The sequence below is a fragment of the Pundamilia nyererei genome, unplaced genomic scaffold, assembly GCF_000239375.1.
Source record: "Pundamilia nyererei isolate P.nyererei 1_Seehausen unplaced genomic scaffold, PunNye1.0 scaffold00066, whole genome shotgun sequence".
Taxonomy (NCBI): Eukaryota; Metazoa; Chordata; class Actinopteri; order Cichliformes; family Cichlidae; genus Pundamilia; species Pundamilia nyererei.
Window position 1 is genome coordinate 459,623 of NW_005187467.1, and position 14,562 is coordinate 474,184.

Below are 14,562 nucleotides of genomic sequence, written 5' to 3' on the forward strand. Positions count from 1 at the left end.
CCATGCCATTGTGGATTTATTTACGCCTAAATACAGGGTGCCGACATGATCAGCATCTCCTGTTCAACCCACTGGAGCGCTGAACAATTGCTGTGGAAATTCATGTTATGTTAGCCAAGAAAAACAGCGCGTGCCCTTACCTACATGTGTTCTACGATAATGAGTGGAGAATTATGCCAGCCGCAACATGGTTGATAATGTTTTCCGCTTTTACTGATGATTCCTGTTCAGGCTCCTATAAGAGCTGCATCGCTTGTAATTGTCTCCAAAGTTAAGTGCGCATTCATCAAAATGATCTGAACAACTTCCCGTCCCTGCATAACAGTGGAAAAGTTTGGCTGATGAAGTGACTTTTCCAGGTGGCTCACCTGTGTTTGAACTGATCGTGGTTCTTTTGCAGCCAATCAGACTGTACTGATAGGAGCTCTGCTCCAACAGCAAGAAAGGGAGGCCCTGTCCCTCCGTGTTCTGATTCTTCTGTCTTCAAAGCTGTTTCTGCCTTACAACAGTTTTGGTTGCAGATGGATGCAGATAGTTCCCCACATTTACTTAACCTCAGACAACCTCATTATTTCCTCAACTTCAGACAGACAGTGCAATCACAATCTAGCTTGCAGTCTTGTACATCTGCTGATAACAGGGCCCGCTATTAGGTGCTGGAAAATTTCCTCTCTTTGTATGATAATTGCTTACCAGATTGCTGTAGTCCAACATAATCTTTTTTCCATCCCCATCCAGTATAGTCCCTCGACTAACAACAACACTCCGATCCAAGGCTTCTACATTTACTACCGGCCCACGGACAGTGACAATGACAGCGACTACAAAAGGGACGTGGTTGAAGGTAAGTGGAGCTACATGTTTTACCGCGTGTATGTTTTTCCACTGCATGCCGAGTGAGTAACGGTGTAGAGTGTTTGTCGACAGCTTCCCCCAGTCCTGTTGTAGACGTGAGCTTTACAGATAAACTTGGAAGTGTAATGGATACTGTGTCGAGAGTGGTGTGCATTTTGGCGCGTTGATTTATAGAGAGTGCACTGCTTTCTGAAATCTGTTTTTAATAAATGGTTGCCAGCTAATAGGCCGGAGATGTAATATGAGCCCGACCAGACGAGAGCAGCTCAGGTTGCTGGGTGGAATGCTAACAGTTGAGCTGGGTGCAGGAAGGGAGGGAGGGGCATCCATTCACTTTGCCCATCTCTCCAGCATCTGAGTATGTGACTTTCCACACCGCCAGGGACAAATGTCTGTTTGGTCTTTGTCCCCAGCGAGCAGCTTGTTATTACACCGAAGTTACAAATTCCAAAAATTCAGTCATTAAAGAGAGAAATTTTAAGATGTGGATAGCTGCGTTGCTATAACATTTAAAAATTAGTAGATTTAAACAGGAACCTCTGACCAGCTTACACTTAATGTCAGATTTTAAGAGCTGAAAAAATGGTAATACCCATCAAAGCCCAGTGTTATAGTGTTATGGTATGCTCATAAAATTGCAGTTTGGCAAATAAAGTATCAAATAAGACTGAGCACAAGATTTGGACTAAAGAAGAATTTGTCTTATTTTTTTGCACTAAAATGTTGCCAGTTTCAGAAGAGTGGCAGAAGAGAGAATGGCACTTGAATCAATTGTCTGGTGATTAAATTGATTTTTTTCACATTTGCATGTAGCTGAGGCCAACCAACTGGTGACCATGAGGTTTAACTTGCAGTACCCAAAAAACTGACCAATGTGGAACCCAAGGCACAGTCGCTGCAGTCAGTCTCAGACAGGCTGGCAAAGGTTTGAAGATAACTGCCGACAATTAACAACCAATCTTATTTAGACTGTGCTGAGTTGAACATTTTGGATTTCTGTTCAATGTGATTTTCTGTGTATTTAGATGGGAACAGATTTGCAGCAGACAATAACAGATTTGGAATTTTTGCTGTTTTATCACAGTTAGTAATCGTGTTAGTCACAAACAGATTGCGTGCAACTGCCAGCTTAACGCCATTCAATTGCAAACCGTTAGCAGACTGATAGCCATCTAAATGCCCTTTTATTGCTGTCTTGATGCACTGAAGTTGCTTTGAGGACGGCAACTGACTGGAAGCAATGATATCAAAGGCAATTACGTAGTCTGTTCATTGCACATGGTGCAATAATGTTGGTTGTGCCACTGTCTCCATTCATTGTTTTCCTTAGTGTGACTGTAATATTATCCTGGTAACGGGAAAATGCCGACAGGTTGCTGACTGATCTCTTGTCCTGTGTGACTGAGGCCACAGTTGGAGAAATAAAAGGCTGATAAAATTGGACGTAGTCACCATAACATCACCTATTGACATGTTAAGTCCCATTTTTTAGTCTTAAGCTAAAGGTTTTGGCCTTTTATTTCTTTTGAAACTACACTTGATGAGGGAAGGATGGGTCAGATTTAGAATACACTCATGCCATCGCTGCTTGCCGATCACAAAGGAGACCTGTCCCATAGCATACCCAGCCTTATCCTTATTTTCTAGAAGACCTTTTCTTGCAACAGTTTCTAAGTCACTCACTTGCCTAGAGGCATTTTTGTTACGGTGATACTGACATTAAATACTGAGATTCAGTGTATGCTTCCTCTCTAAAAACGTGTTCCCACTAAAATTACCTCGGGACATAGGTAGTACATGTGCAGCGATTTATTATACTTGTTATGAAATGAAACATGACAAGTACAGCAGCTTATTTCAGCCTCATTTGTAGGAAATGTGGCATTTCCATGTTGGAGACTGTAGCTGTCTCATCTGTGATTTCAAAGCACGTAGTAGTGTGATAGTGTGTAGTAGTGCAGCAGTGGCGTGAGTGTGGAGTGGGAATACTGGAGGCAAGCCAGGACAAACATGAAGCTGCCATATATGGAGCTTGTCTCGAATAAGGCAACTGTCTGGGTCCTGGTGAGACTGTCAGAGAAGGAGACAAGGTTTGGGTGTGAAGCAGAGAGAGAGGGAAAGAACATGACCTGAGTGAGAAGCCTGAAGCGAAGGACAATAGGAAGCGAAAAACTGGCTGTGAGTTTAAACAAGTTGTGTCAACACTGACTTGTAGAGGAAGTGATTTCTCACCTTTGTCCCCCTTTTTTTCCTGCCTTCCCAGGTATAAAAAACTGGCACATGATTGGACATCTCCAACCTGAGACCTCCTACGATATCAAAATGCAGTGCTTTAATGACGGGGGAGAGAGTGAATACAGTAACGTCATGATCTGTGAGACCAGAGGTAAGGAAACACAACGCTGTAATGCAGAAGAAATGACTCACACTTTAACCAAACCTCTAGTTTATCAGAAGTCCAGGCATGTTTCTGCAAAGGCTGTAACTTTAATGACGGGTATGATCACCAAAATTACACAACATAAATGTACTGGGTTTTATGAGCTCAACAACAATGGCTTGCATTTTATGGTTTGGTGCTGTACCTTGTTATTTTCCTTAACGCAAATGGGTAAAAAGTTGTTCCTCATGTCCCCTTCTTCCTCTCTTCTGCAGCACGCCAGTCTCCAGGATCACCCAGCCAGCACCCTATTACCCCATCTGACCCCCATCCTGTGGATACCCCAAGCCCTCCTGGAGGACTGCTCTATGTGATTGTGGGCTCTGTTTTAACGGTGATGGTGTTCATCCTGGTGTCCTTTATTATCATCTGTCTGTGGAGGAATCGTCAACAGAACAACATGCACAGTGAGTTTAATATCAAAGTAGACTAAACTAAAAATCAATACCCAAACATTGCTCAGGATATGAAAAGCAAACTTTTTCTCGTAGCATGCTCTATCTTACACTGCTGTTCACTGCAAGATGAACAGCAAGCATGCAAGAGTTAACTCATTTTTGAGAATAGCTGGCCCCAAGACAGCTTGTGAAACATATTCCAAGTGTTCATTCCAAGTGCATATACAGATCCCACAGTGCCTGCAAAAGAGTTGGCCATTGTTAGATGAGCTCTTTATCAGACCCGCTGGATCTGTAAATAGCTGAAATTTTGTAGCTTAAAGATTTCGTAGACTGGGTCACTGGTTTCCACCTTTTATGTAAGAATGAGGGTCGCATATGATTCATCGGAGTTCATCAACATCTTAGTTGATCAAACAGTTGGGCACATGATACCTGTTACAATATGATATTTGAATTATGTCACCAGTGCTGAAATGCTTGTTTGGTTGCTTGTCTGGGGGGCTGTAAACATCATCAAAACTGGCAAAGCCACGCATACAACCCCAATTCCAAGAAAGCTGGGATACTCAGTAAAATGTAAATAAAAGCAGTGATTTTCAGATCTTGCAAACCTATATTTAATTCACAATAGAACACAGAAAACATGTTTAAACTGAGACATATTAGTATGTCATGAAAAATATGAGCTCATCGAGAATTTGACGGCAGCAACACATCTCGAAAATGTTGGGACATGGGCAACAAAAGGGAGAACATTTTGAAACTAATTGTTACTTAGCAACAGGTCAGTAATGTGATTGGGTATAAAAAGAGCATCTTAGAATAAAATAGAATAGAATAGTCCTTTAATTGTCCCACAAGGGGAAATTTGGTTGTAACAGCAGCCAGAAAGACACATATACAACAAACAGTACACAGGACACAGAACAGAAACATACACAATTTTTTTTCTTACATATTTACATCAAGGACAATGGTTACTATAAACAGAGTACTATACAATTATTAAATTTAATAAAATTAGAAGAGGCAGATAGGCAGAGATTCACCAAGTTGCGTCTACAATTTTTAACATTGTCAGAATAATATAAAATTATGAAGACTACGTTAAATAACCTATACTAAATAAGATAATCAAACGACTCTTGATGCCTGTGACTTTCAAGCTCACAGATGGAGCTGTATTGAAAACTAGAAATCACTACGTGTGCTCAGGAACGCTTCCAGAAATCATTGTCTTTGCCATCCACCAAAAATGCCACCATCACCAAGTGGAAAACTCTTCTGCGGTCAGAGCAATCAAAGATTTTTAAATCATTTTATTTTGCTGTTATTTACAGATTTCTTGGAATTGTAGTTTTACAGTTTTTTTTGTCTATTTAAGCAATATCCAAAACTATTCCAGCTGATGCCCTAAATAATTTTTCAAGCTAAACTTACTCCAGAGCTGAAACTGGTCTTGTTCCTATCTTGATTGTAGCCTCTCTTGCTGCAGAGTTTGATGCTCCCGGCTACCTGTACCAGTCACCAGAGTTGAACGGCCATGTGCTCGACTACACCACGCTGCCTGGCAACAGTCGCGTTAATGGGGGTATCCACAGTGGCTATGGACACAGTGGCCAGATGTTACCCCAAGGATGCCATCACCTCCACCACAAACTCCCGAATGGCTTGGCACTGCTCAACGGCTCTGGGAATCTGTACACACCAGGTCCCCCGCATGGCCACAACGGCACCTTGCCGCACAGCACGCGGGACTGCGAGCACTCACACCCTCACCACCATCATAACGTGAGTGCTGAGGTCGTGGTGTCCATGTCCATGATGTTTTAAACTGTGGTATTTTACATGCACAGGTACAAATTCCATTCAGTGTGGCTTAATCTGGTGTTTGTGTCTCCCTGTCAGGGTGGAGGCATGTACACAGCTCTTCCCCAAACAGAGTCTTCTGATTGTATGAGCTGTCAAAACCTCTGCAACAACAACAGGTGAGATAGCATAATCTAACTCTTAAGCAAGGTGTTTGTATGGGTTTTTGATCTATTTTACACTTGGCAGGTGAACTGAAACGGGACTTTTCTTAATGGGCTTTGTAATACCAGTTGTATATCCTTTTTCTTATATAGTTATGTCCCTGTACAGTTTGCTTACGTCTTCTCTTTTTTTCTCCAATGAAAATATGACATCCCCTTTTTAAGATTATTTACTTTCAATTGCAGTGATCAGTGTGGAAAATCAAATGAAATAACAAGCAAACAAGTGAAAAAAATCTGGAAATGGAAATTATTGGGATTTCAAATTAACGTTGTTTACTTCAAATTGGGCCTAAAAATACAGATCGGTCATATTTCTACTAAGATATCGCTGAGAAGTGCTCAAGAGCCCCTTTTGAGATCCAAACACACACACGGACACATTTGCCTTCCTTTTAGTCCTGTTTATGTATTTAAGGGTCCCCAGCATCACAGTTTACCCTGTGTGCACCCAGCCAGCAGACCTAATGAGTCCTGTGTTTATTTACCTCCGGCTGCTGGGAAAAGAGGGGGGTGAGGTCACAATCCAATCGTGTCCCGATTGAGGGAAGCTGAGTTCGGAAAAACAGGGACAACTTTGCTGCGTGCAACTCTCTGCTTTTTGGAACTTCACTGAAGAGCAAAACCACAATGTGTCACAGTTACTTAGAGGCTGTGTGGCCTGTAATCTCTGATGAAAACAGTTTTTGAAGCACGATGAGAGCGCTCCAGTTGTGTTAGAGCTGTCATTGTTTTGTGGACTAGTAATCTTAATTCAGAGTTTTTCTGTGTCTGGTGGAAAACCTTCAGAGAGAAAGAATGAGCATGTAAAGCACTGCTAAGAGCTGTCAGAGAGTGAACACTCAGCAACGCACGGGCATTAATGAATGTTTCCCTTCCATCTCTGTTTGTCTCTGACCAGATGTTACAACAAGACCAATGGCACTTTCTCCAGTGGCACGCTCCCTCTAATGCATCGCGTGGCGCCGTGCCAGCAGGACGGGCTGGAGATGGTGCCTCTGGGCCAGGTTTCATCACAGTGCCGCGGCCACGACAGCCACACGCATTCTGTGGACCAGGAGGCCAACGCAGGATACCGATCAGATGAGCACAAAGAGTCCTCGCCCTCACAGCATTCCTGCTGTCTGATCAGCAACAATGAAACCTATCTAGCAGACAACACTGGTGAGACACGTTTTTCCAGAAAAAAAGTTCTTTCCATGTATTTTGTCTTCCATTTCTGCATCTTCTCACTGCACCTATTATGCAATTAAATTCCCAAGTTATATCCAAGCTGCTCACATGATTACAGATCATTTAATTAAATTTGCTATCAGTCGAATAATGAGGCTATAGAAGAAGACGTAGGCGGGGACAACCTTGTCGCCTTAACATTATGTAGCTGTTATGATATCCCGGTCTCATTATTTTCCTTGATCATAACTCAAGAAGTGGGTGAAAGAGTGAGTCACTATTGCAAAGTGGAAGAGTTGAAGGAACCACGTCAACTCGACCACAAAGTTTTAGACCATGTAAGAGCCGCTGCAGAGTGGGGTCGCTGAGTGCTGAGGCACTTATAGTGTAAAAGTCACCAGCAATCTGCTGACTCAATAACTGCAGAGCTCCAAAGCTTCTCTGCCCATCAGTGCAAAAACTGTGCAGCAGAAAGTTCGTGGCATTGATTTTCATGGCCAAGTGGGTGCAATGTGAAGGTGACCCAGTACTTACAGTGTTGGTAGGCTGATGTTTTCTACACATTTCCTAGTGGGAAAAAGATCCCATATCTAGCTTTTAACAAGTAAAAATATCGGTCTGTTGCTTTAAGAAATTAGCGCATTAAGTTAAAACATTTACTTCTAGATGCTCACGGTTCAGCACTGTTGCATTGCTAGTAGATTTTTATATCACTGCCAATCCTGATGTTGTATGCAGACAAACTATGCGGCGTCACCACAAATTACACTGTGGGCCTCTCCAGAATCTCTGCTTGTCTTTTTTAATACAAATAGTAAACCAAAGCCTCTCGCTCTCTCTCGCTCTCTCTCTCGCTCTGTGTGCAGCTGGGGAGGAGCCGGAGTGTGTGGACACGGAGGGGCCTGTGGTGCGCTGGGAGAGTCTTGGCCTGCCAGACTTGGACTGTGACGAAAAGCCTGGGTGGATCTCCAGCAGCAGCCTGGCGGGAGAGCTTATCCAGCCTGGCCCGCAGGAGGCCTGAACATAGCCCACACACAAGCACACTCTCCCACAGTTTGGAAGTTTAGAGAAAACAGACAGAGAGGCTGAACGAGAGCTGTGGAAGTATCAAGAGTGGAAAAAAGGAAGACCAGCGAGCGGTGGGATAGTCAGAGACACTGCATGTTATGGTGACGAGGACACTAAAGTGTTGATTGGACTGAGCTGAGATGAGCAACCAGGGGGAAAAAGAGGGACTACAAGAGACTGAGAGCGCAGTCAGACGGAGAGAAGCGAAAAGACACTATATCCCACTGGCGGGAAGCGTCTCATAAAAGATCAAAAACTCTTTAGATGACTTATTTATTTTTTTGTAGTAGTAAAATATTATTTCATATGAATGTATCTGTTTTAAAGAAAAAAGTTTGTCTTTTATATTATTTATGCCTTTTGAATGAGAAATACTTTTTATTTTTTGTTGTGTTGTGTCTCTATGTGTTCCACTCAAGTGTGGAGATTAGCAGTTGTCTGTGTAAAGTTTTGTAATAATATAAAAAAAAAAGATGTGGGAGAGTCAACAACAACCTTTTTCAATGTCTTTCCTGACCTCCTTCATGTGAATGATTGCCGTAGTGAATTTCCCCGCCTCGATCCAAACCCATCGATATTTCTGGCAGGCCTTTGATGTGGCTGTGTGATGGGCTGTTCCACTGCAGTGACCCCTGAATGGGGTGAACGCTCCCTGCACTGTTCAGATTAAGGCTGATGCGCTTTGCTTCACTGACTGTTTGATAAGTCATCACTTTACACAAAATCCAGTTAACTTTGAGAGCTCTGATGACCTGCTGACCGCAATCTATTAGAGAAATTGAGTAGTTACATTAAGACAGAGATGTTAAGTGTGAGCAGCCTAGATAACTTTGCAATGCATCAGTGCAAATGCTCGGCCACAAGCAGAATGTTTCTACGAACAGCAGGAAATACTCTGTGCAAAGAAATCTTAAATCCTCTCGTCAGTGTGGCATCACTAGTTCTAAAAACGAAACGTCAACCACTTTACAAAGAAAACAGTTTTTAATGTCTTATTTTGCAGGGGAAATGGCCATAACAACACAGTGTTATTAAGTCTGTAAAGTGAGTTATTGTGTTAGTCTGCAGAAATGTCTCAAAGATGAAAGAATGAAATGAAACTCACTGCGTGGCCAGGTATCATAAAGGGCTAATTAGGAGAATGTAGCCAGTTTTCTTTAAACCGAAACTCTCAAGACATCACCTGACAGAGTTACCTGTGAGACACAGTCAACAGCTGGTCCATGTGACATCAGAATAAAAGTTCGGTGTAGTTATTTGCTAGAAGTAGCAAAGATTCTAATGCTTCTCATGCTTGAAAGTGCATTTTGTGTCACCAGTGAACTGAAGCTTTTAGTGGCTTTTGTCGAGTACCAGAATCTACTGCTGCAGTTTTACAATTTCTGTGAGGAAAAAACCAGAGTGAGAAAAACGTGACGGGCAGTGAGAAAAGCACCAAATAGAGGAAACCAGCAAATCAGTTGTGAAAAGTTGCTGTGTGATGTTCCTGCTGTGCAGATAACTCATTCATAAAACACTTGTACAATATTCTTCTCAAGTTTCAGCCTGTGTTGCCCATTTTCTAAAGGCTTAAAACCTCTATTGGTTTTAAAAATAATCTTCATGGTGCGTTGGCTGATTGAAGTCGATAGGGTTGCAGCAGGCGGATGACGGGGCTGGCTGTGCTTCACTGAGGATGACTGCGGTGCAGGCTTTCCATGCTTGGTGCCTGTCTGCCTGTGATTTTTGCCAGAGTTGGCTGCCAGTCCTCAGGCCCTGGCTCGCATGGCATTTCTCCTCCCACTGATGGTATACGGGATATTCCTGGCTCCTGGATTTGCTCGCCTACTGCTGAGGCGTGGCGCAGCATCTTCCGGCTGTTATTTTTATTGTTGATGGAGGTTGTTGTGCCATTAAGGCAGCCAGAGTCCATTAAGCTGACTTGAATTGTTTCCCAAGAAGAGTCTGTAGAAGTGTTGGCAGCCCTGAAACTCTAGTTATTTAAATTTACACTGATTTGATTGTGAGAAAGAGAAAAAAGTACCTAATGGCCCCAAACTCGCCATTACAGAAGCAGACTCAAGTTTCCTCTTAGCATTTATTTTATGTCCATACAGTGTCTATTGTTGCTGTTTGGAAAGAAAAAAGAGAACAAAACAATGGATAGGAAATGAAGCTGGAAATGAAGGAGAAATTATCCGGGGAGGGAGAGGGGATGCTGACAGAAGCAGCCTGGGATGATGAGGAAAAGATAAGGACAGGGTTGTCTCTAAATGAGCTGCTTCTCCATCTCCCACGTCTGTCAGTCGGCACTCTCTCCCAGCCCTGCCCTGCACCCTCTACCCACACAGCTACACCCCTTCATTAAGGAGCCCATGGGAACAAGAAAGCTTATTGTCCGCCCTGGAATTTTTGCCCCTTGCTGCAGAGCGGACCTGTTAACGCCAGTCTCTCTTCCCTCCACCCACCATTCTTCCTCTCTCCCCTCTTCAGCACACCCTGAATGAATGCAATTCTTATGAATCGGGCAGTGTGCTGTTAACTCGGTTGATTCAGCCACGGGCGGTTTTATCCTTGAGATGTCACAAACCACAAGTGAAGCGTGTTGTTGTTGGATGAAGTCCAGCGGTGTTCCAACGGGCCCCTGCGAAGGATGAGCTCATGTGCAGAATGCTTTAAGACTAATAATCAAAGTCTCCCTCGAGGATATCTGGTCTTTATTTGCAGTCAGCCTTTGTAGCACACAAAAATGCTGCAACGTTTTCATTTTTGTACTTTCATGCTGTTGGAGCAGCTGGCTGATTATGAGCTGACTGCACCTGTTGGATATAATTAGGGGAAAAATACTCATAATCTTTATTTAACCTCCATTCCCTTAACTGCCCCGTTTTTCCTGGTAAATTTGCAATTTCTTTGATCGGACTGATCAGGATCCATAATGAATATACTGATGATACCTTGTGTTGACATGAGCTAATCTTCAGAGTCAACAGTATTAACAAGTAAGAAGAAATTCACCCTAGATGAAAAATAAATGAGGGTACCAGCGCAGGAAGATAAGTAGCGATATGTTTATTTTACAAATTAATTATTTAGGAGAAAACTTGTTTTATGTGCAAGCGTTTCTGTCATTGCTAAAACGTTTATTCAGTTTGCAGCCTGGAGCGATGTGCTTTAAAATGATGAAGTGTGTCAGTCTGCTCTGCCGCCGTCTCTCAGTCTGTTGATAGCAACAACACACAGAGGTTATCTAACGATCGTTCTGTACTTAAGGAAGGAATAACAACGCAGGATGGTGGTTATTGGAGTTCAACTGAAGATTTCACGAACAGTATATGTCACTGAAGAAAAGAACAAGTAAAATGAGTCATGTCCAGTGCACAAAAAAATCCAGATGGCTTTAATAATCAAGAAAATGCAAGAGTGGAGAAACACTGAAATGAAAACCACAACCTCAGGTCTACATGGTGTCACGCGTTGTAAGTTTATATGGCTACAAAGATTGCAGGAGGCAACAGTGCGGTCTTTCACTGATCAAAGTGTTTGAGTGTCCTTCAGCCCAAACTGGTGTTTTCCCTGTATTGGAAGATGGAGTAAGTCGGTTAGTCTGGATTATATACACAGCAAAGTTTCTTTATTAAAAATACACAAAGATATTTATCTCGATTCACCAGGACGTCATTTATAAACAGGAATAATAAAGATGATGTTTATAAAGGGAACGCATTTTGAGGTACATTTTGTTCAAAATATGAATCAAACTTCTACAAACCATAACAAGTTTCAAACTTCACCCCTTCAACCTAGATTTCTGGAAAAGCACTTGCAATCTTTAAGGCCAAGCTTTCTCAGGTTTTCTCATATATGACAAAGTAAAAGTATATATTTGGAAATTGTTGTAGTTGTGTAGAATTGCTGTAGGCTCCCTTTAACTGTGAAATTGTCTTCACCTGTATTTAAGAGCAAAACTCCTCTCTAACAACGTAAACTCTGAGACAAATTACATCAAAACTATTTGCGTTATTAAATGTTAGGGAACTTATTTTAAGGGGGGGGGGGGGGGGGATTTGCATGAACCGCTTCTTTAGAGCAGATATATGTGAAGACATACACAACAAAATCAGCTGTCCTCTACATCCAGTCCAGTGAAGTAAAACGTTATCCTGGCCCCTTCCTCTGTATCGTACAAAGCCTGGCAGGTGTACGTCCCGGCTGCTTCACTCTGAAGCTCCTCTATGACTAAAGCGGAGGTGTTCACGGGCACGTGCATGCGACCCAAGTCGCTGGACTGAGACTGAACCTTCGGGCCTTGCCCGTAGTTATAAGCCAAAGCTATATTATTATCGCTTCCTGGTTTGGTGAAGCCCCAGATGAAGATGGTCGGCATAATGGAGCCACAGTCCAAGGTGACCGAGCCTCCCACAGTTGCGTTGGTATGGGAACGGATGTATTCCACCTCCTCGGGGTCAAATATCTCCAGACCTGCAACACAAGACAGGCAGAGTCAGTTACCTGCCTGTGACTGTGTGCAAAGAAAAGCTCTTTTTTTCTCAAGTAGACCAAAGCAACATTATTGACAGATTTATGCATTAATTGGTGTCCTTGGAAAACTTTTTTAAGACCTCACAGTTTGTTGCAAAGGAATCGTGTCAGCATAAACAACACATAATTAAACACTTACAGCTTAACGCCTCTGGCCACTTGATAGATCACATTTTATGATATCTCCGCCTGAGCTTAGCAATTTGACAAAATAATGATACCGGTGTGTGATAAAGAGAAATTCTCCTTGCCTCAACTCGCCTCCACCTGAACATTTTAAGGTTAAAGTACAATGAGCCTTTACCGTGTAGCGGAAGAGCCATCCAGCAGAGGAGAATGCAGAGATAAGGAATCATCCTCAGTCTCTCTGCGGTGCCACAAAGTTTCATCTGGAAATCTCAAGCCAGGGGGCTATTTAAAGCCTATCACAGTGCTGATAGTGTGTCCCTCTCCACTCTCCACTGCTGTACACACTGAGAGTGACTGAGCGAGGCAGGGGGACTGACAGGGAGATTTCTTTCAAACTACACTGGATTCCCTTTAAATTATTCATCAATGCTTCCACCTCCCCAGTGTTGCTCCATTTTGCCTGTCTCTCCAGCTCTCCACTCATGACTGGGCTAATGGCTGGACCTGAGAGTAAAAGGTGTAGGATGTCACGGTGATGCCATCTCTTCATATATTATTAAATAAACCGGTGCAGATAGCCTTTTCAGAAATTCCATCACTTCCAGCGTGAAATGGAAACGAGGGTCTAGCAAGGTCAGAAAATCGCTAGCTCCTATCACAACGAGTTATTATTTACCCTATGAGAAGCACGCAACCTGAATAAATCCCTACACATTCACACAATCTTCCTAATGCATTGTGTCATCCAGTCTTTGACTCATGGAAGCAGTATACCCTTAAAAATGCATGTCTTTGCATTATTCATGTATGGATATTAGTCCAAAAATCCTTAGACTGCTTGTTCAAGTTGGACATTCATTCACTTATCTTTGTTGTTACAAAAATAGTCTGTGTTTGGACTAGATTTGGGGGGAGACAAACGTGAATATCATTAGCAGAGCCACCCAGCAGCTTCCAGTAAAAGCAAACTGTGTTTCTCAGAGCATCTGGCTAATGTTTGGGCCTGCAAGCTGCAGCAGTAGAGGCTGAAGCTGCACTCCATAAAACTGCTCTAACTGTGCACAGCTCCAGACTAGGCTGTGGAGCAAGCTCTAATTACTAAGGGCTTCATCTTTAACTCTTTTTTAGAGGGGAAAGGGGGACTAAATTTAGAAAGTGTCTGGAAAACAAACACATATAAAACAAACACATTTTGTGAAGACTTTAACCCCTTAATTCCATGTGTATCTTATTTGATACATGCAGTTTTTTGAGATATCTCCATCACAAAAGTTTGTAATGAGTTCACTGTCTTGGAAACCTTTTAACATGGAGCTACCTTTTAGAAGGAGGTGTTAGCATATTTTCTTACATACCACTTCTATTTAAATATTATTATATCATATTAACCTCTTATAACTGGCCCAAAATCACAGGATAAAAGAGCAATTTCCAGTCACTGAAGAGGAAAGGGTGATAGGGCTGAAAGCTCTGGGAACATTTTAGTAAGTCAAACTTCTAAAAAATGGGGGTAATTTATATTGTATCTGATCATCATAAAATAGACTTCAGATAAGAAATGAACCAGCTGCACTGGCCTGTGCCAGTGCAGCTCCGGTCACACCACTACCCTGCAGCTGCTATGAGCTGTATGTCCAAGTTATGACAAAAGACAGAAGAAGCGTGAGTTGTCATTAATGAGACTAGAAAGTCCTGTTTCGTTGGCGAAAGAGCTGACCAAATTCTTTACTGGTGAAGCACATCCTTTCAAAGCACTGTAGTCCTGCATACAAGGAGCTGCCACATCTGCTGGCTGCCTGCCTGATTTGCTGCCTGGCTGCTTGCAAACTTTTTGAAAAATGGATAAGAAAAAGACCAGGCGACTGGAAAATGTGAGTCATTTTAAAAGCAAAATGTTTTTTGGAAGGTGGTTGTTGTGGGGGGTGGCCTTGGTGGGGAGTTA

General features: G+C 42.5%; 1 protein-coding gene across 2 annotated transcripts in view; it reads left to right on the forward strand.

Moving 5' to 3' along the window:
- The window catches only part of cdon (cell adhesion associated, oncogene regulated), a 32,039-nt gene extending 23,822 nt beyond the window's left edge, over window positions 1-8,217 (forward strand). The window contains exons 13-19 of one of the 2 annotated variants that reach the window (XM_005735916.1): window positions 739-844; window positions 3,119-3,241; window positions 3,511-3,702; window positions 5,177-5,487; window positions 5,605-5,684; window positions 6,631-6,893; window positions 7,769-8,217. In XM_005735916.1, coding sequence (XP_005735973.1) covers window positions 739-844; window positions 3,119-3,241; window positions 3,511-3,702; window positions 5,177-5,487; window positions 5,605-5,684; window positions 6,631-6,893; window positions 7,769-7,923 — 1,230 coding nt within the window. In that variant the 3' untranslated portion in view covers window positions 7,924-8,217. The remainder of the gene's footprint in view (window positions 1-738; window positions 845-3,118; window positions 3,242-3,510; window positions 3,703-5,176; window positions 5,488-5,604; window positions 5,685-6,630; window positions 6,894-7,768) is intronic. The other variant, XM_005735917.1, reaches the window with a different exon arrangement.
- Window positions 8,218-14,562: the final 6,345 nt, after the last annotated feature.